Raw genomic sequence first — 22,464 nt, 5'->3', positions numbered from 1 at the left:
AACTCTTTTCAAATTCATTGTGTAGGATGGTGGAAGGAACCTAAGACCAATCCATTTATTGTGAGAGGTACAGGCTAACTAATCTGATAATTGAAACACCTATAAAAAAAGTAAATATATATTTGCCACTATTTGGTGGTTTGAACTCATTCCCTCTAAGTCCTTTATTATTTACAAAAACCCTTATTGACCACTTGAGCCATCCCATGGGAAAAAAAATAAAAAATAAAAAATATTATTCTATAATCTACTAATAAGAGCTTGCTCTTTAAAATATATATATATATATATATATATATATATATATATTATATTATATTAAAAAAGTTTATTGTACAATAAATGGAGGTTGGAGTTTGAACATACAAATTTTTTTATTAGAGATAGATGAACTAGATTGATTGACATTCCCAAAAAATATTTAGACATATTTTACCTCTAAAGAATTTACTTGTTACTAATAGAGTAAGCTTGTACTTTTCTTTATACCTGTTGTTTCTCTTTGATAGTATTATAAATCACGTCAATGTAGAGGAAATGAATGTATTTTCATGATATTAAGTAGGTGAAATAGATAAAACATAAATGAACTGTGACATATATACCACCTATTCTACTAGATCCAAGGAGCCTGTTCATGAATTAGTTACACAAAAACTTTATTTCTTAATAACTAAAAATTAAATATAGAAAACAAAATAGTTATCCAGTAATAAATTTTTTTTTAACTTTTAAAAATTAAGCTTACAAATGCTTTTATTCTCAATTTTTATTTGCTTATGTTTCATTGGATAAAATTTTATGTTTTTAAAAATTATGTTGGTTTCTTACTAAATTTTATAGTGAAACTTCCACCCTTATAGACACATATTTAAATTATTAGTCAAATTTAAAAAATAAAAATATAACTTTATACAATATACATGAAAAATAAAATAGTTAGTGGATGAGCATGATTTTTTCAATTTTTAATAGGCAAGTTTCTAAAACAAAAATTATTTTCAAAATTTAGTTAAGGTTTCAATTAAAAACAAATTGTATTATAAAAATACCACCTTTGTAATTTTTAAAAATGGAAAACTAAAAAAACAGAAACCAAAACCTTATCAAATATTCCTTTAATTCTTCAATTTTGAGTTTGAAATAAAGTTTTAACATTTTGATTTAAAGTAACACACATTACAAAAAGAAAAGAAACATTATACTAAAAATATAATATATCCCATTAAAAATGATTTGAAACATAAAATTTTTATTTTACATGTAATGCAACTAAATAAAAAAAGACACCAGAACCGTTTCAACGGTTAGCTTTCCGCCACGTCACAAATACAAGCCTTCGTCGTCTAAATTTCTTACCAAAATGGCCAGTGTTGTGTGTGGGCCCTGTGATCCCCGAAGAACAAGCGAATTTCAGATCCAAGCCGTCCAATTTCGCGATGCCATTTAAACCCCATCCCAGCCGTCAATTCCCCCCTTTCTCAAAAAATTTACATACACGTCAGCTGACAAAAGTCTCCGACGTGGCATTTAACTACTTCTAAATTCCGGATTTGACGTCCGAAGTATAAAATATCCGAGCAGGCAAATTTTTATTGAAAGTGAGACAGTAGAAATCCGACGACTTTCTGTTCGAGCCCCGAATCGCTAAGCGAAGCTTTCAAATTCTGTGAGTTTCAGCTTGTTCTCTCCTCCTTTAGGGCTTTAATCTTGCCTCAAACTTCACAATTTTGCGCGTTTGTTGGTTTGGAATGTTCTGGGATGCACAGGGATTAGGGTTTCAGATGTTCCCTCTGCTAATTTGGTGTTTTCTTCTTGGCTTTCGAGTGATTTTTACTGTGTTTTTCTTTTCGGACTTGTTCTTTTTTGGAGGGAGATTTGTAGCGGACTGTGAAAGCTATTCTGGGTTTGCTCTCCATGCGCGAGAGCTTATTCAACTACTGATCTATATGAAATTCTGGGGAAATTCTTTGTGCTGAATTTTATTTTAATTTTTTTTTTCTCAGGCTCAAATGGAGAGTTTCTTGTGAATTGAATGTCATGCATTGTACATTTCATTTACTCACACTGTTGACATTTCTTACTTGAATTGAGGATTTTAAGTAGTTATACAATTGCTGCGTATAGTGTTCTGTTTTGTTTTGCGTTTTTCCTGAAAGTGTGTGTGTTACTGTTTTTGTCTTACTTGCTTCGAGTTTGTGTTACTGTCTATTCTTAAATTTTCTGTGCATTTCTGAAGAATTTCAAAAGATTCAAATAGTAACAGATCTGAAGTTTATTCCTTTAGTTTTAATGTTAGATTTGAAGTGAATTCTTTGTGATTTTTAAGTTAAAATTGTATGGATGCAACGGTGACTTTAGATTTTGCTTTCACGTATACAAAATTTTCGATTGAATTACCAAATTGGTACCATTTATAAAAGTTTCATTTTGGTCTCTATGGTTTGGCTAAACTTCACCAATCGTCTCTAAACCACATCAACCATTTTTTACCCATATCAAAACCCACCATTTTCTGCTCAGCTCTATATCCAATTATAGTCAACTAACACTATTAGCCAAATAAAAGACACAAGCTTATTGCCACGTAAATAAAAAAATGTCACAAATTCAATATGCCCTGGTATGTAATCAGATGATTTATCCAAACCACATGGCCAAGTTGAAACATTAAAACTATATGTACCGAATTGGTAATTTAACCAAAATTTTATTCTAAAATGGTTGAATTTTGTGGAAATTCAATTTAAAAAGAAATATATTGTCGCATCAAACCTTTCAAGTTCTCCTTTATATTTAGAGTATCACAGTAAATTTTTTTGAACATGCTCATTTTACTTTAACTTCTAGTTCACACCCAAACATGAAATTTGAGATTCATTCATAGCAAACCTATCTCATTCCAGACAAAAGTGAAATTTCAAATTATTTCTGGTTTTTGAAATTTGTGTTCATTGCGACTTAGCTTCCTCTTCCATTCTATAGCATTTCCATAAAAAAAATGTTAATGTTTTAGTCAGTATGTTGAGATTGAGCCTTGAGGCATTAAGTACCTTAAAAATTGTGATATTCTCCTGCGGCACTTTCTTTTGAAGTAGTTGCTCTCCTACGAGCAAGCCTATTGGTACTCCAAATTACCGACTTTTCCCTTCTCTCTTGACCTTTGTTTTGAGGATTATAATGAAGAGTTATGTGTCATTATAGTAGTAGCATTAGTTCTTGAAAACAGGATTCATATTTTAGGTTTACTTTCCATAGTACATTTTCTTTTGAACATGTTATCAATTCTTTTTTATTTAACATTGACTGGTTGTTAATACTTTTCTATTTTTTGTAGTTCCTATCGAAAAACATTGACTGATTGTATACTTTTGTATTTTTTTGTAGTTCTATTCACTGGAAAGATGTGCAAGTGAAGTGACAGTGGGTTTTTTTGTAGATTTAATTTGAGCTAGATTGATCATGGGTGAAGAAGATATAACAAAAAATACCATTGATAATACAAAAGATGGAACCAATGAAGAAGATTTATCAACAAATACCATTGAGACTGTGAAAAAGGGAAACAACGGAGAAGATCTAGTGAAAAATACTGTTGAGACTGTGGCAAATGGAACCACCGAAGAAGATAAAATGACAAGTACCATTGAGACTGTGACAAATGGGACTAGTGAACTGGAAAAAACCAGTGAAACTGTGCTTAAGGGGGAGGGAAATGGAGTGAAAGAACTGGAAGATCAGGATGCTGTTGAGAAGACTCAGGTCAAGAAAATGGAAGAAGAACCTAAGGCCAAGGAAGAGGAAATCAACAAAGAAAACACGAAGGATGAAAAGGAGGACGCTGAAGTTAAGGCAATGGAGGAAGATGTGAATCCAAATGATAAGAATGGTGGAGAAAATGAGGATGTCAAAGATGAAGAAAATGTGGATTTCAAAGATGAAGAAAATGAGAATGTAAAAGATGAAGAAATTGAGGATGTGAAAGATGAAGAAAATGAGGATGTGAAAGATGAAGAAATTGAGGATGTTAAAGATGAGGAGATTGAGGATGTTAAAGATGAAGAAATTGAGGATGTAAAAGATGAAAAAAATGATGATTCCAAAAATGAAAATGAGGATGTCAAAGATGAAGAAGATGAGGGTGTCAAAGACGTAGAGAATGAGGACGTCAAAGATAAGGTTGAGGAGGTTGATAGTCATATGGAAGAGGATGACAAGGAATTGAAGGAAAAAGATCCCAAAGAAGGGAAAGCAAAGAAAGGAAGAAAGAAAAGGGGTGCAGTGAGATCAAAAGAAAAGAATGAAGAGGATGAAAAGGAGGAGACAGGGGCAAGGACTCCCATTATTGATCGCCCTGTACGTGAGCGCAAATCAGTTGAAAGGTTGGTGGCATCTATAGAAAGATATGCTGTGAAGGAATTTCATATTGAAAAGGTATTGGATTTCATTGGCCTTTTTGGATATTTGGCATGTTTTTGGAGGATTGATTCTATTTCTTTTTGTTGGATACTGCAGGGTCCTGGTACCCCACTCAAAGATATACCCAATGGTATGTGTATGCGTCTTAACATGATCTTCCACTTTATTGTTGTGAATCGCATTTTGCTTTTATATAATTTCCCCAACATGTTTATGATAGTTTATTGTTTACTGTGGTTTTTGTACTTTGTGCATTGGATTTTTGGAAGAATAAATTGTTAAGTCATTGTATTTAATTCCTTTCCTTTTTATCAACCAACTAAAAGAGAAAAGTTAACATTCATATTTAAGTATGAGCATAACTTCTTTTTTTTTTTCCTTTTTTTTCTCCTTTATGCCTTCGATTCTTTGGCTTCAATAATCTGACATAACTGAAACAATGAAGCAGTGCAATTTTTATCTGTTTCAAGGCATCGTGTTATTTTGCTTCCTGCGGTTGCTACTTATTTATGCATATGCTGAATCATATATAGGAAAAATGAACTCTGATAAAAAAGGCCTTTTGTTGTAGTGGCATTCAAATTATCAAGGAAGAAGACTGATGACCTCTTCAGGCTGCTTCATACAATTCTATTTGGAAGGAGAGGAAAGGTAACTTATAATTAAATGCTTTTCTCATAGGTTAATCGTCAGTCCAGTGGTGTGTGATTCCTGAAGTTACACATGCATACTGTTAGCTGTTAAATGCTAACTAGCAGTACTGCCTGGAGTTTTTTATGCTCTGGTTTGACTTCTCAGGAATGTGATTATGGAGTATTTGCATCTAATCACTGTTTTTTTCCTCCCTTTCCTCCAGGCATTTCAGATTAAGAGCAACATATCCAGGTTTTCAGGTTTTGTGTGGCATGGAGATGAGGTAAAATATCGTATATGCCACCAGTATGAAATGTTCCTACTTTCTATCTGGAAGTAATTTCTTATTATCAGAATTACAATCTTTAGCAGAATTTTCAATTTCTCAGATTTCAACGTTTCACATGTAGCTTGTCTAATCATCTGTTGGTGAAGGTACTATCTTACTGAGATTTTGTCATGCGGAGCATAATTTTCTTTGCAGGAAAAACAAAAGAATAAAGTCAGAGAAAAGTTTGACAAGTGTAATAAAGAGAAATTATTGGAATTGTGTGATGTGCTTGACATACCTGTTGTGAAGGCTACCACAAGGAAGGTCTGTTTGGTCATCTTTGTTGCACTGTACTTGCATTCCTAGGTCTGCATTTGGGACAAGTTTCTCAAAAAAAGTTCAAAGATCATGAATATGAAAAGTTCACATCATTTTATTTTTTCCCTGAAAAAAGTAGGTCTGTTACTCCCTGAAACCGTAATAGTAAAACATTAGGACTTTCATTGAAATTTGTATCCTTATAATGTAGATTTATTTCAAATTGGATCAGTTATTTTGCCAATATCATGATGTAGTAATATATGTCTTTGAAGTTGTTATAGCTTTAGAATTCTTATATACGGGGGTATGTTTAAGTTGTTTCCTTTCACAGCACTGTAACTTGTAGTTACTGTTAGTTTGTTATCAGAAACCTGTATAGACTAAATAGGTTTCTTATTCTCTAATAAAGGCATGATTTGAAGTTATTTCTCAAACCTTTGTGCAAGTGTGCATCAAATTGGTATCAGAGCACCCAAATTTCTGGTCACTCAATGGTGGGAAAGAACCGGCAGCCATGGGAGATTCTTCCTTAGCTGGCAAAGAAATGGATCAATCATCCGTTCTCTCACCACGTTCAATGACCACACGCTTGCAGTTGGTCGAAGGAGATATCAAAAGTATACAAGTTGATGTGGGTGAGATCAAATAGATCTTAGGAATTATACACCAACAGTTGGAGACTTTGAGTGTAGACCAAAATCCAACAATAATTGCTCAACAAATTCCTACAAGAACTGAGCAAGAAGCAAGATCCGTTGAAGACTTTGAGTGTAGACCATAATCCAACATGAATTGCTCAACAAATTCCTACAAGAACTGAGCAAGAAGCAAGAAGAGATGATCTACAAGGCATTCGTATTCAAGAGAGGCTAGCAGCTCCTCCAAGAAGGGTTCAAGAATTCAATCTAGGACCAAGAATTCACCAAGAACAGCACCAACTTCATCAAGAAGTCAACACCAATCCCCCATTTCAGCAACGACAAGATGCCTTCATTGATTCCTCAAGTGACGAGGAAAGATATTTGATGGAAATTGAAGACAATAGGCGTGGTTTGCAGGTTCGTCCAAATAGACAGCAGGACACAGGTGATTTCAAGATAAAGATCGACCTTCCTAGCTTCAGTGGAAAGGTGGAAATAGAAGGATTCTTGGATTGGGTTCGAAATTTGGAAAAAATTTTCGGCTATATGAATACACCGGAGCATAAAAAGGTATGTATGGTGGCCTTAAAACATAAGGGTGGCGCCTCCGCTTGGTGAGATCAACTAGAAGTCAACCACCAAAGGTATGGAAAGCGCCCAATTCGTAGTTGGGAAAGAATGAAGAAATTGATGAGGGAGCGCTTTCTACCTGTCAATTTGAAGAGATTTTATACAATCAATATCAAAATTGCTCCCAAGGCACTCGATCTATTGCTGATTATACTGAGGAATTCCATAGACTTGGCGCTCGGAAAAACCTTGGTGAAAATCAGCAATACTTGGTTGCTCGGTTCATTGGCGGCCTACGTTCTGATATTAAAGAACAGATTGCTCTCCAGCAGATTGGCTATATTAATGAGGCCATTTCCACAGCTACAACGATTGAGGAACAAATCAAAAATAGGTATAAGAAGCAGTATTTGCGCCGCACATGGTAACAAAGTGGTACTTCTAAAAAGAATTCCTCTGTAACAGAGAGAAGTTCTTTACCTACCAACACTACTTCTACTAAAGGTAAGCAGATTGATAGAGATGCTGCCCAAGAACTCAAGGCCCCGTATACATCGGCTGGTAAAAAACAGCCAAATACATATACTAGGCAGACATTGGGTAAATGCTTTCATTGTGGACGATGGGGACACCTTTCCAATGAATGTCCTCAACGCGAAGCTATTACCTTTCTTGTTGCGGAAGAACAACAAAATTATAGTGATCTTGAAGATCAGGAAGACATTATTGAATATGCAGCCCCTGATGAAGGGGGTCCAGTGGCTTGCGTGATCCAACGCATTATAACTTCAAATCATGCCTTTATTAGAGAATAAGGAACCTATTTATAGAGGTTTCTGATTTATAACAAACTAACAGTAACTACAAGTTACTGTGCTGTGAAAGGAAACAACTTAAACATATCCCACGCATATAAGAATTCTAAAGCTATAACAACTTCAAAGACATCTATCACTACAACATTACTTATTTTTCATGCTGTATTTTCATAATTAGGTAATTTATTAACTATGCTAGGTTTTTGTTTTGTTTTTTTGTTTTGGTTCCCCTACAAGATCCATGCTGTATGAAATTGATTGTTTTGAAGCAAAAAGTGATAGTAGTTAGATTATTTTATCCTATTTTAGGTTGTAGCTCAAAGCTTGATATCCACCTACCTTGATATTTAATGTCCAATGCCCGAACGTTGTAGGGGTCATTCAGTTTAAGACGGCACCCATAGTGTTTTGTTTTTTTTTCCTTCCTCCCTGGGGGGTGGTGGACTTATTGTTTAGAAAACAGCCATTTTATAAAATAGCTTATCTTATATGCTTTCATTCGTTATTTTTTTTTTCTTTTAAAGGGAAACGAATAATAGTGTGCAAAAACAACTTTCAAATAGTGCCTAAAGTCACAAAGTAAAAAATGTAGATAAATAATATAGACTATAATAAATAGAAGTAAATATTTTCTTGTGTTGCTAGAAGGAAGGAATTATGTTGGCATGGTTCTTAGAAATGATATTTGGAGAAGGGGATGTTGGGGGGATTTTTATCATTGAAACTCAAAGGTTTGGTTTTTCTTTTTGCAATCTAGAATACACAATTTCTTCCCCGTTGTATGGGTTTGATGTTGATTTTCTGACTTGAATTCAGGAAGATATCATTGGCAAGCTCATAGACTTCTTAGTGGCTCCTCACGCCACTTCTACTGTTCTCCTTGCAGATAAGGAAAAGGTTTTTTTTTTCTTCCCCCTTATTGCAGAAAAACTTAATCTTCCCAATCAATTGATTTCCTATATATTTACTCGAAATCTCAATCTAGTTTCTTAAATTTTCTTGTGGTTAATTACAGTCAAGCAAGGGTAAAAAGCGCAAAAGAGTGGTAAAGGGAGGAATATCAACTACTGGAGACAATAGTTCAAAACATTCTGCCAAGGTGACATTCTTATTTCACTGGGAGTATAATTGCTAGGCTTTAGTTCTGAAGTCTGAAAAAGTTTAAAAGAACATTCAAGCTTGTTTTAGATGCTGGTTCTTAGGAAAGTCAATACTTCCGAGTACGAATTTGAAGTAAAAATAATGAATCCGCTTGAGTTAATCAAGTGAACTTCACTCTTCCTGTTCCAACCTTGTATGTGTTCTTGTCATCCAATTATATGTTTTCTGCTAGCTTAACTACTTTATTTTATTCCTGGATTGACGTTAGAGTCGTAGAAAAAGGGGAAATACTGCAAGATCTGAGATGACAAGGGATTCACATGATGAAGATGATGAGTCAGAAGAAGAGAAGGAAGAGGAAGAAGAAAATGACAAAGAAAATGAGAATGGAACCACAGAAAAATCCGATGATGAAGTGTCGGAGCACCCGGAAAGTGAAGATATCAATGAACCAACTGACGAATCCGAGGAAGAAAAACCCAGAGTAAGTTCAAAAAGTTCATCTAGAAAGAGGGAATCTGTTGGGAGAGCAAGAAGCAAGAAAGTTACAAATTCCAATAAATCTGATTCAGCAAAATCGACTACAAAGAGGTCATCATCAAGTCGTGGTAAAATTGACGACAATGAGGCTAGTCCAAAGGTATTCTCTAGGAAGAAGAATAGCGAAAAAGTAAACAAGGCCTCAACTCCACCAAAATCTGCTGCTAAGGAGAAGCTTGGTATCTGTCATATTTCATTCACTTTGTTTTTCTTCCCCTTTTTTCTTGCCTAGTATATAAAAATTAAAAATTTGGTGCTCTTCATTACTAATCTCTCGTAATATCTCGTTGCTGATTTACATTCATTTGCTTGGGAGTCTAAGAGGTGGTGGAAGCTGCGTATCCTTCTTGCATGCATTAATATTGTATCATTGTTGTATGTTGTAGGGAAAAAGGTCGTGAAAGGGAAGGACAAGACTAAGGAGGAGAAAACTAGGCCAAGTGATGATGAGCTTAGGGATGCAATATGTGAAATTCTTAAAGTAGTGGACTTCAATACGGTAAGTGACAATGTATTCATACTGGCTGCTAAGTTTTGTTGGCAAGTTCACTTTAATACTTGATATCTAGTTGTAATGTAACAAACATCATTTTCTGGCTGTTGGGCTTATACCTACGTTCATGCTTCTGGTTGTTTTAGAACTGCTATCAAATCACGTGCTTACGAGCATTAATGATTACTTGTTACTTCATCTCTTCTCATGTGTCCTATATGCGATCAAATACATGAATGGCTTGGCCATTACATATTTTTTCTTGTTTTTAATGCAGACTTGAGTAACTTGTAATGAGTACATTTTATGACTTTTAACACCCGTGTCCCGGAGTAGTAAATGCCTATTCACTTTTGTATTGGTTTTTGTGTTTGTGTTCTAGATGCATCCGTTGGCAATGGCTGAGGATATCTTGGTCATATTGGTTTAGAGGTCCCAAGATCAAACTTTTGAGTGAGTTTAATACCAAAAATTCTTGATGTCTCCTAGGTCTGGACCTTGGGATAGGTACGGGTTCCCCGGGTATAGGGGAGCACCGACTCTCGGTTATTAAAAAAAGAAAAGAAAAAAGCACAAAAAACCTGATGATGCTTACAAATGGGTGCCAATATTGGAAATAATTGCGGTTGTAGAAATTGTTGCTGACTTTGAAGGATGAATGATCTAGAAATTGGAGAAAGACAAGTAAATTAATATAAGGATTGCATAACAACTAGCTGCTATGTGTTGGGTTGTGGAAATGGCCAACATCATAACAGTAGTTTCTGAAACTCTCCCTGTTTAAAGAATATTGTCTCATGCTTGGTTCTGATACTAAATGTCATTCATTCACCTTTCGCAATCATGGATGACTTGTAGTTTGTTTTTACTATTATGCAGGCCACCTTCACCGACATTCTAAAACAACTCGGTATGTTTCCTATCTACTTTGATATTTTGTGGTTTGTTGAATTTACAATTTTCAATGTCTTGATTGCTTAGGCCCATCTAATAACCATTTTGTTTTTGAAAATTAAGCTTTTAAACATTACTTTTTCCACTTCTCTTGTTTGTTTTGTTATTTATTGTTTTTTCTTCCTTTTCATTGTTTTTTCTCCCTTTTCATATTATCTGTTTCTTTTTTCTTTTTAAAAAAACTTTGGTTTTGTTTTTGAAATTTGGCTAAGTGAATCTAGACACTAGAAAGAAATTGTGTGAAACCAACATAGTTTTTTTTTAAAAAGAAATCTAAAATCAAATTTGTTACTGGGCCTTAATTTCTTATTCCCCTCCAATTGAGATATGTCTAAAAATAAATAGTAGAAATGATTGTACTTTCTATTGACTAATGAAAGATCTAGAGAAGAAAATCAATAAATTTGTTTGGTTTTGAAGTTTGAGATTTGCTTTTGTGAGGAGTATTTTTAAACGCAACACACTTTTTAATTACATTTTCTGAAGGATAATGGAACACCAGGTAAGTGTTCCAGTAGGTTTATGTCTCTTTTCAATAGGGATGCAGATTCGAACTTGAACTTTCAAGTTGAGGATATATGTTGTAATTAGTTGAGTTAGGTTCAGATCGACAATATTCTTTATAAGTTGCCAAAAAAAAAAAAGTTTAAAAAACATCTAGTAAAAATCAACTTTAAGGATATTAGAAACCATTTTCAAACCTGCCCCATTAAGATGACAGAGATAATCTGAATCTGCTTGTGGAATTCGCAGCTTGGAAATTCAAGATGGATCTCACCGCACAAAAGTCGTCGATAAAACTAATGATCCAAGAAGAGCTCACCAAACTGGCAGATGAAGAAGATGATGCGGATGCCGAGAAGGATGAAAAGCAGGTAGCTCAAGAGGTGGAAACTTGAATCAAGTGTCTAACAAAACAATAATGTGGAATGCCCTCAAAATCAGTCTGTTGTAAAGAAGAGAAGAGAAGAGAAGAGAAGAGAAGAGAAGAGAAGAGAAGAGAAGAGAAGGCGACTGTAATTTATTTGTTAGTATATCATTATCATGTTTTTACTGCTAATGAAAAGCTCAGTGTTCTATTAGAAACAAAGTTAGTTGTTAATTACTCATAGCTGTTGCAAATATTGCAGCTTATAAATTCTGTTGGGAATAATAATTCCATGAATATATAAAAACTGACCATTGAGGAGGGGCTTGTTTTGACTACAGGTTTATTAGGCTCTCGCTCTTGTGTGCATTTTTTTATTTTATTAAAGGCTATTTTTTCATCTGTTGACAGTCTTGATCATAGGCTCTTGTACGTGGATTAGGTTTTTTTTTTTTAATTTTTTTATTATATAATATACACATTTTTAAAGGCTAATTTCTTCATTGACCTTTTATTTTTCATAATCTTGACTAACCAGTTTCACAAACCTATTTTAACAGTTGAAATGCTATGGGAATTTACCTTTTTAGCCCAACGCATGTGATTTTTGCTTTGCTAATTTTATTTAATACACTAATTTTATTAGGAATTTTTTCTTTTTAGTACTACAGGTGTGCCTTGTTTTTTTGTTTTTGTTGCAGAACAAATTATGTCATTATAATTTTTAAAAGCAAAATTAAAAAAATTTAAATTTAGTTGGAAACGACACCTAATGACTATTTAGTTTCTGAATATTCTATCATGTAGTCATGTATTAATTAGATAAATAAATATTTATTAACTAGGTTTGAATACGTATAATTTTTAATGTAATTTTATTTTATGGCAAAGCGAGTCTAGCTCAACCGTAATTTGTATATATTTTCAACTAAAAGATTATGAGTTCGATCTCATACCCTCACATGTTATACTAAAAAAAATTAACCCTATTTTACTCTGATCACGCTAATTGGAATTTCTTAATGTTACTTGATACACAATTATAAAGGTAGAAGAACCGAAATTGGATATAGAAACACAACTCTTCAACATTCTTAAATATTTCGATGACTAAATTATAATTCAAATGCCAATCCGAACATAGCTTATCTCAATTTAGGTCTTATTTTTTTACAACTTTTCAATTTATTAAAAAGAAAAAGAAGCAGCACCACATTTGCTTGTCTACGACACCGGTATTTTCATCTATATTTTATTAAATGAATCTCTGCAGGATGAAGATGAAACTACTAATAGAACAATAATAAGTACCTTATCTACTAAATTATAGGGTGAACAAACATATTCGAGAAATTGGTCGGTGCCCATAAAATCCTAAAAATTGATTGACCGACCAAAGATATAACATAAAAAAAATATTTTATTTAATAAATAAATATTAAAGAATCATTAGGACTGTAGGTTTTTAGGATGTTGGGTATTTTTTTTCCCGTTCTTCATCGCTCTTCTGTTTCTTCTTCTTTCTTCTTTGTCTTCTTCTCTTCATTTCTTCGTCGCCTTATTATCCGCTGGAGTCCGGACTGCTTCAGCGCTTCGTCGGCTTCTGTGCCCAGTACTTTGAATTCTGCCTTCGATGTTTATCTAATCTTTAAGGTTTTTGGACTTTTGATCCTTTGCCCACTTTGAAATATATCACTACCATTTACTCATCAAATCAACTATATCTGTCCCTCCACTATCTCATGTATTGTCTCTCTTCTTCACTTTCTTCATCTTCTTCTCTCTCCCGTTTCCTTCTCTCTCTTCCCTCTCTTTTTTCGATTTTTACGGATTTCAAACTTTTCTTTTCTTTCTTTCTTCGAGTTTTTCAGAATTTTATGGATTTTCAAACTAAACTTTAAGTATTCTTTGGCCAACGAGATAGGCTATTTGAGTCATCTGTACCTATGTAACTTATTTTTTTTATTGGTTGTGGGAGAAAATCAAAACGAGAGTGGAGAAATAAGAGAGAAATTGAAGAGAGTGAAGAGAGAGAAGAGAGAGAGAAAAGAGGGAGAGGAGAGAGAAAGAGAACGAGAAGAGAGAGAAAAAATCTCGATTTTTTTTAATTTTGTTACTGCTTTCAATTAGGGCGGAGATTAAGGAATCCAATTCCAAAATGTTAGGATTTTGTTTTTCCTTTTTAAATTTACAAATTACAAAATAAATACCATTTTTAGTCGTCTCGAAGCAAATCTTTTAAATTTAATTTTTAATAAATTTGAAATCTCATTGATATTTAGTTTTAAAAAAACCCATTAATTGAAAAAAAAATTTCCATATGAACCTGCAGTCTACTATTAAAGAAAACTATGAGAGAGGGAGAGATAAGAAATTCGTAGAGAGAAGGATAGATGAGAGATAACGTCTTGGATGAGAGATTAAATGAGAATTAAATTTTAAATTGAAACTTCTACAAAAATTCTAGGAGATAATAGAGGAAATTGAAGAAACAAATTTGGATTAAATTTTAAATTTGAATACCATTTATGATAAAAATTAACGAGAATGAATGAGCGAGAAATCTTAGAGATCTTGATTATTTGCTAATATTTCAAACTTAAATTTGACCAAATTATTTCAAAATTTATTTATTTAATTAAATCCGATTGATTTAATATGGTTAAAGATTTCATTTAAACTAATCAAATTTATTATTTTTTTATTAAAAGATATTCTATTTCAAAACTTGTGAAACTATTCACTCTATAAATTTATTTAATGATTGAATTTTTAAAAAGTAATTCAACGTTTTGAAATCGAGATTCCTTAATCTCTTCCGATCAAGATCAAAATTAAAAAAATTGGGATTCATTTTCTCCCTCGCTCTCTTTCTCACTTTGCTCTCTCTCTCTTTGCTCTCGGTCTCTAGCTAACTCTCTCTTTCTCTCTCTCTTTTCTCGTCTCGCTTTGATTTTCTCTCACAACCAAGCTCCAGTTCTCCCACAATAAATGAAGTTCCTTATTTACAGAACCCAAATAGCCTAATTCGTTGGTGAAAGAATACTTAAAGTTTTTTCGTTGATTCATGCGAAATAAGAAAAAATGCGAAATGGAGAGAGGGAGGGAAAAATCTAGAAAAATAGGGAGGGAAAATTTGAAATCCATAAAATTCTGGAGGAGAAAATAGAGAAGTTTGAAATCCGTATGTAAAATTTGAAAAGAGAAGGAGAGAGAGAAGAGAGAGAAGGAAACTGGGAGAGAGATGAGGGAGAAAGAAGAAGATGAAGAATGTGAAGAAATAAAAGGAGAGAACTTTGAAAAAAAAAAGAAAGAGAGAGAATGCCTGAGAAGATTCCAAATGAAAAAAAAGGGAGGGAAAGTAAAAATTTAAGTTAACTTAAGTGGAGGGACAATCATGGTCATTTGATTTATTTGATGATTTTATCAAATGGTTAGAAAACATAGGTTTCTAAAGTAGTGATATATATTAGTGGACTTGAGAAAAAGGGTTAGTCAGTCCAAAAACTCTAATTATTCCTTAAGGTTTCAAAATAGATACTTTCAGTTCCTCCAATTTAAAAAATTGTTTTAAATGGTCTTTGAAATCAACCAACATAAAAGATTGATATGACTATTATTTACTTAGTACGTTGTAAACTTGTGATTATGTGACAAAATATATTACTTTTATACTACTTTTTTTTATTAACATCGACATAACATGAACTCTTCCTCCTCGGGAAATTGCCAAAAGTTGGACGACTTTAATAGGCTTAAAGAAATTGAGTACCACTTTTTCATTTAAAGGGTAGTAGAACTTTTTAGGGTTGAAAAGTCTTTATTACCCTTCTAAAATTTTTTCCCAAATTGAAATCCTGCTCCACCCCCCTCCCATTTGAGACATTCTCATGCAAAAAAGTCTCCCACGCACATCGACACCTTTATTCTGGTGATTGAGCTTCCAATTATTTCAGCAACTGAACTTCCATTTTTTTCGGTGACTAAGGCAGCGAACAACGACGGACTCCAGTGGTCAAACAACGATAATGCAAATTGCGGAATCGGCAAAATCTCTTCCTTATAGGACACGCGAACAACGACGAACTCTGGTGGACAAGCAATGACGGCGAGCTCCGTTCAAGTACGTTCTTACTTGATAACTTAACCGACCACTATTTTAGTTTCTTCAACTATTCTTTCTTTGTTCTTAGTTTTAATTATAATTTTATTATTCATCTAAGCGTTTTCATCTTTGTAACTTGTGTGTTTTCTTCTTTTGAATTTTTCAGTTCACTATTTGATTTAAAAGGAATGTAAAAGGGTGGTTTGCCTTTCATATTTTTGTTTTACTTTGACTATTTTGATTTATTTGGAACATATTCCTACTATTCAATGGATTAGAATTTGCATTTTCAGGGTTGTTCGATTTTGGCATTAGGATAAGTTGCAAAACAAAGAAGTCAGAATGTTAGAAGTCGTTTTTTTTTTTTTTGGTATTGCTTAAACTCTTTCAATGCATTTAGAACATATTAGTGATATTTGATGGGTTTGAGCTTGTGATTTCAAGGTTTGTTGGTTGGGCATTGCAAGTACTGCAAGCTATTACAAGATATTGCGATAAAGAATATAAAATGTTAAATAATAATCATTGGTGTTCCATCTTTTTTGTTTTCATTTGACTCTTTTGGTTTATTTCAATTCATTTGAACTTATGATGTTTAATTGTGATATGGTGAATGATGATGTTTCTGTGGGTGTTAAAAGTTGTATACTCAATATGGAATCGTCATCAAATCATTCGTATAAAATAAAGCCATCAGATCATTTTCGATCTCAAGTATGCTTTCTAGCTATCTCACTTCGGGACGACAATTAAGAATATCAAGGATATGTTAAGTCATGCTCAACTATTAATGTTCAGTAAAATACGCTTTGGATCATAGATTGTATATATTACATTTAATGAGCAGTTGGTCTATATTTTTTTATTGAGGAAGGTGGAATAGAGGAATAACGATTGTATTTGCTTTATGGTAGAACAAGTGGTGTGTCTTTTTCAAGGAACGAGTTCGATATGGTAATTGGGTATAGTGGCATCGTGGAAGTTGTTCGAGTGGGACCAAATTAAGTCATAAACTTCGGAGAACGTATTTTGAAGATAAAAGGTCCATCATTGTAGCTGAGATAGAAAATAATTTTTTCAATTTCGAGGGTGATGATGATGATAGAGTGAAGTTGGCATTGATCTACCTCATAGAGTTGGCTTTGTCAGGGAAGGATAAGAAAACAAAGATTGACACTAAATCGCATTCAATCGTAGGTGATTTCTCTACACCTGATCGTTATGATTGGGGCTCAATAATATACAAATGCACGTTGAATGGTCTAAAGAAAGCATTGAGAAATGCTAGGGCATCTCATCGAGAAAAATATAGTATACACGGATTTCCACTTACATTACTCACATATTTTAATTGTTTGACCTAATTCTATGTATATAATAAATTTTCATACTTCAATTATGTTTGTGCCATGTACTATAGGTATGAGCGTATATGAGTCTCGACCATGAGTAGTTATGTTGCAAATAAATTGGGTGAGAATGTTATCCCTCGCATACTCCGTTGGTCGTGTTTGTAATCTCCCTTAGCTAATTATTTAGTTAGTGAAGTTTTCGATATAAAGTAGGTATGCAACAATTATAACATAAGTGTTTTCTATATTAATTATGTTATATTACCTAACTATTTTTCGATATTTAGATCTATTTTTCGATATTTAGATGGAAGTTAAAAGAATTCCTCAAGTTGATAGACGATAAAATTTTGTCCATGTTAGGTTTTGTGCTCTTAGCTCGTGTGTTTGTAATTAATAAAGAGTTATTTCTTATTTCTTTGCATTACTCGTATTCCAATAAACTAAATCCAATGATATTTTATTTTATTTTTATTTTTTTTGAAACAAAGATCCAAGGTTATTTAATGTAACTGGAACAATATATATGTAATATATAGTATATATTTGATATACAATATATAATTAATATAACGTATATATTCGATATACAAGTTGATAATATTCCAGGAATAACCTAAATGGTCTAGAGTACATGGATAAGGTTGAGTACCTTATCCTGGTAACACTATGGATACAACCCGCTTTGTAATAGTTACAAACGACTCTATCCAGGTCGTTCATGTGGAGACATGCGAGTGGGGGTATATATACAATGAGTTTGTATAAGACCGAACCGCGAAATAATTGATCTTTAGTTATAACACCGTAAAATAACCAAATTAATATTTCATGGGATGACCAGATAACTTGATCTTAATTAATCCTGATCGAGCTATGGACTCATGCCTATAAGGGATTGTCTTTTGATTTGTATGAGTGAGAGTGGTCCGGGTTGCCGACTCAATAATCCTACCATTTTGGGGATGAGACCGAGTGGGAAGATGAGAACATAACTATGCAAGATAAAATTCACTCATTCCCAACTTTAGGGTAAGTAGATGAGTGTTCCGTTAAATGCTGACTCCAAGACTTGAACAAGGAGCCCTACCCTCTTGTTGGCCCGAGAGGGACTTCTGTTTAATGGTCGGACCATAAACATGTTGTTCATTAGAGGAGCAGTGGTACTTAAGCTGCAAGGTGTAACTCAAGGGTAAAATGGTAATTTGACCCGACTGAAGTTACAACACTCGTGAAGGATTGACTTACCGTTAATGGTCAACTTTCGTAGAAATGAAATATTCTACAGTGAGAAGAGTGTAGTTGTGGGTCTTTAGTGGAGTGACCCGTAGTTAACGAATGGTGATTTATATGGTTAATGTGTTTAATCAATTAATTTTGTATCGTTAGAGCTTCTGATCTGTAGGTCTGTTAGATCTCCTTGATAGCTCACAATAGGTAAAACGAGGATCAAGTTTTGAAAGAATTTGAAATGTTCAAAATAGGGAATGTATATAAATGTATATTGATACATTATATAATTATTAATTTTGGATAAAGATTCGAAATTAATATTATATATTATGAGAGAAATATTTGAATAAGATTCAAATAATAATTAATATGAATTTGATTCATATTAAAACTATAGGTTAGAATTAATGTGCATAAGATGTACATTATATAGGTTATACAAGAGAGGTGCATTTAAATATGATTCAAATATATAATTTTTAATTAAATATGTGAAATTTGATTAAATGTTAAATAATTAATTGTTAATTATTTATTTAATTTATATTTAGATTTAATTAATTAATTATTAATTAAGTTAATAATTATTAATTTAATTTGATTAATAATTAAATTAATTAATCATTAGTTAGATCAATAATCAAATTATTTAATTAATCAAATTAATAATTATTATTTATTACTAATTAATAATATAATTAATTAAAAACTGCCCTACAAAATTGCAGGGTGTGGGAAGTTGCTATGGTGTGACGAGTTGTCCCAAATAATTTTTGGTTAAAAAGTATAGAACTGTACTGGTGTTCTTCGTCCCTTACATTGCAAAACAAAAGAACTCTCTCAAATTCTCTTAAGCTTTCAATCCGTCACAGTTTCCACCAACCGGATTCTCGCTGGAGTAATAGTAAGGAAGGCTGGGTGGTGTGATCGTTTCTTTTGAAGAACTGTTATCAAAGGTAAAAACCCACTCCTCTATTTTTTTCCCTCTTTTATGTGTTTTAAATTTCAAACCAAACAATAAATTGCTTTCCCTGGGATTGAATCCCACCAGTCCATTCATGTAATTAATGTCGATCACCTCACAAATCATGTCTCCCAAGTGCGAATGTTACACCCCATCATACACCAATTTTGAAAAAACAAGATGTGACACTCCATGAAGACTCAAATAACATTCCAGAGGTGAAGGATGACTTGAAGATCCATGTTTTGGGAATTGAGAATGACCTATTTAAAGTGAAACTTACATTAGGAAGCGTGTTGGAAAATTAATGTGAAATCAAACATATGTTAGCAAGCATCTTAAGAACTTATATTGCAATACATTGTTTCGATTTTGGCGTTTACGAGCTGGTTGATCATCGAAAGTGGGAAGCAGTCCTTTGGGTAGACTTTATTTAAATTGGTATAATCTACACATATTCTCCATTTTTTGTTAGATTTTTTTTACTAATACTACGTTAGATAGCCATTCGGGATAGAGAACTTCTTTTATATATTCATCCTTATGCAATTTTTTCACTTCCTCAACAATTACATCACTTATCTATCTTTTTACATGTTTTATTTTTTGCTTAACAAGTCGTAATGATGGATCGATGTTGAGGTGATGCACCATAACATTCGGATCAATGCCCGACATGTCTTCATGAATCTATGCATAGACATCTGCTTTAGCTTGGAGGAATTTGATGAGCTCTTCCCTCTCAGTGGCCCCCAGCTTAGTGCCTATGCTGACCTGCCGTTCAAGAGTAAATAGGGGAACAAATTCCAATTCCTCCAAAGGAGTGACATGGTCTAGTTGATGTGTTTTTCCCAAGTCGACCTTCTTAGAGATCGCACACACGACCAAGCCTTTGAGAATAGTTGCATAACACTCACGTGAATTTTCTTGCTCTCCTCTATTTATGCCAACCCCATTTTAATGTCTCAGAGTGAAAGACACCGTCAGACTATGTTGAAATAGAAGTCATACCTCCAACATTTGTGGCAAGGGTTGGTCAGTGCCAGAAAAAGAGAATCACATCAATAAGTGAAACCTAAAACATACATAGATGTGACCAAAAAGGTCATAATAGATTGGCGTGTCGTAATCCCATTGCATACTTGGACAAGTAAAATATATTGAATGAAACTAAATACTTGTTGGATTGTACGTAATTTTTGTTTGTAATTCAATTATGAAAAACTTATGACTTGTAATTCAATTTTGGAGAACTTTTTGATTTCTAATGCAATTCCAGGTCCATTCATTATCACAAATTATGTTGTTACATTCGTAATGCAATGGAAAAATGAGTGAAAGGAAATGAAAAATATCCAACAATAACTTATGAAAATGCAAGTTCCAATCAATTCAATAGCATCTATGAGTTATAAAGCACTTCAAATAAAGTAGATGAGTGAAAGGAAAACAAAAATAGAAAAGTAGTTGTGGTCATTTGTTTTTTTCATGCAATATATTGCAATGTATTGTAATACAAAAAATCCGAACAATAACCAAGTTCCAATTGGTTCAATAATGTGTTGATGAGAGAAAATTACACTGCTACTTGGAGGATAGATGAAACTCCAAGTGGACCACACCACTCTTAAAAGCCACCTTGGACAGGTTTGAGGTACCATCCTAGCAGTAGGATCTTTGATTGGGTCCGAGCTTAGGCACCCGACATGCCTAACCTTCGGACTGACACACATAACTGCCCCTCGAACCCCCAACCTATAAATAAAGGGCCTCACTTCTGCATTAGGTATCTAATTCTATCTCGAACTCCCTATTAAGTCCAAGCTTAAGCTTTTCCTTTCAACCGGGCTTTACTATTTTCCTCTCTATAGCACCTTTCTTTATCCATGGCTGGTTCGAGAAGAAGTCATCACACCTCCGCTGTAAGACGCCAGTCCGTGGTCCACATTCTGTCAATCTCGACAGAAGAGGCTTTGGGAGAACTTAGATTCCCTACTGCATTATTGACCATATCCTTATGCAGCTGCCCGTAAAGGATGAAAGAATCAATTCCCCTCCCCTAGGTTGGGTAGACTTCTACCCCAAAATATTCGAGAATGGGGTCAGACTCCCACTTAATCTTTATGCACATTTCTTCCTATCCCTCTCTGGTCTCGCACTGGCACAACTTGCCCCTAATGTTTGAGGTATGATGATAGTCCTCACGATCCTGTCCATAGCTCTACAATGGGGAGAAGATGACGGTGGCTCTGCTCAATGTCCTTTTCATATTGACGGTGATTTATGGTTTCCCCAGATTCTTCAACCTGAACTTTAGTCACAAGGAGATATTGAAGGCCCCCCTTCTAACAAGCACGGGAAGTGCAAGTTGTTCCTCCTAAAATGGTAGGAAGTTCAACATCTTTGAAGGCCTATATAAGGGAACCTCTTCCCCATCACTTCATCATCCCTTTCCATCCTGTTTTCATCTTCATTTACTGCATTTGTAGCTTTAGTTCTCGTTTTTCAGCTTTGGAGTTCATATGGGTTAGGTTTTAGTTGTTCTTTCTTTGTATTTTCAAACTTCTACTTGTTTCTCTTTTAATTCAAGTTCTTACTTTCGTTCTTCATTTATTCTGTTCTTTTAAAGTTCTTAAGTGAGTTTACACTCCCCTCACGCTCGAAAGAAAAGAGGGTTAAGCTAGAACTCATTGTACGCCGTTATTATTCATTTAAATTCAATGAAAATTACTTACCTTATGTTTTTGTGCGTTTTCTATCCTTTAATTATGCACTAATTTATTTATCAACCTCTCTGTGGAATGCCTTAGCCACAATGATTTGATTTTAAATATGCTTGGGAATTGCTCAGATTGCGCTTGGCGCATTCTTGGGTTGGTTTCTAAAAAATTCTCTTTACATTTTTTTTTCCATTTAGCCACTGGGAATTTGATTTATGCACCAACTCTGAGAAGATTGGGTTAGGTAAAATAATAGGAAACCAATATGGGATGTGACTTAGACATAAGCACATAAAACACGGTCGAAGACATAGGCCCTCTGACCCATAAATGAAAATGACACTCCAAGAAATTAAGCCTTCAGCGACGCAAAGAATTTCGTCGCCGAAAGTGCTGTTGCCGAAGGCTTAGCTTTTGGCGACGAGACAAGAATTCATCGCCAAAAGTCATTTTGTCGCCTA

General features: G+C 33.7%; 1 protein-coding gene across 2 annotated transcripts; it reads left to right on the top strand.

Annotated features, from left to right (window-relative positions):
• Nucleotides 1-1,515: 1,515 nt before the first annotated feature.
• Nucleotides 1,516-11,964, top strand: LOC111024742 (DEK domain-containing chromatin associated protein). Of its 2 annotated transcripts, none has more exons than XM_022302513.2 (12): nucleotides 1,516-1,669; nucleotides 3,388-4,434; nucleotides 4,516-4,549; nucleotides 4,991-5,070; nucleotides 5,276-5,335; nucleotides 5,537-5,647; nucleotides 8,490-8,570; nucleotides 8,689-8,772; nucleotides 9,043-9,493; nucleotides 9,701-9,813; nucleotides 10,687-10,717; nucleotides 11,515-11,964. In XM_022302513.2, the coding sequence occupies exons 2-12, from the start codon at nucleotides 3,463-3,465 to the stop codon at nucleotides 11,658-11,660; spliced, it is 2,163 nt and encodes a 720-aa protein (XP_022158205.1). In that variant the 5' UTR covers nucleotides 1,516-1,669; nucleotides 3,388-3,462; the 3' UTR covers nucleotides 11,661-11,964. The 2 variants fall into 2 exon arrangements, with proteins under 2 accessions (XP_022158205.1, XP_022158206.1); XM_022302514.2 differs by having other exon boundaries at nucleotides 1,534-1,669; nucleotides 3,440-4,434.
• Nucleotides 11,965-22,464: the final 10,500 nt, after the last annotated feature.

The sequence above is a fragment of the Momordica charantia genome (genome assembly GCF_013281855.1).
Source record: "Momordica charantia cultivar OHB3-1 chromosome 10 unlocalized genomic scaffold, Mcharantia_2.0 BLBB01000010.1, whole genome shotgun sequence".
Classification (NCBI taxonomy): Eukaryota; Viridiplantae; Streptophyta; class Magnoliopsida; order Cucurbitales; family Cucurbitaceae; genus Momordica; species Momordica charantia.
The sequence above is the reverse complement of the archived record's forward strand: the minus strand, read 5'-3'. Positions and strand labels throughout refer to the sequence as shown.

Excerpts from the sequence above, each read along its gene's own strand:
- LOC111024742 (XM_022302513.2), top strand. The coding sequence starts at position 3,463 with ATGGGTGAAGAAGATATAACAAAAAATACCATTGATAATACAAAAGAT. Across the intron at positions 5,071-5,275 it reads TATTTGGAAGGAGAGGAAAG|GCATTTCAGATTAAGAGCAA; the intron begins GTAACTTATAAT and ends CCTTTCCTCCAG. Across the intron at positions 9,494-9,700 it reads TGCTGCTAAGGAGAAGCTTG|GGAAAAAGGTCGTGAAAGGG; the intron begins GTATCTGTCATA and ends TGTATGTTGTAG.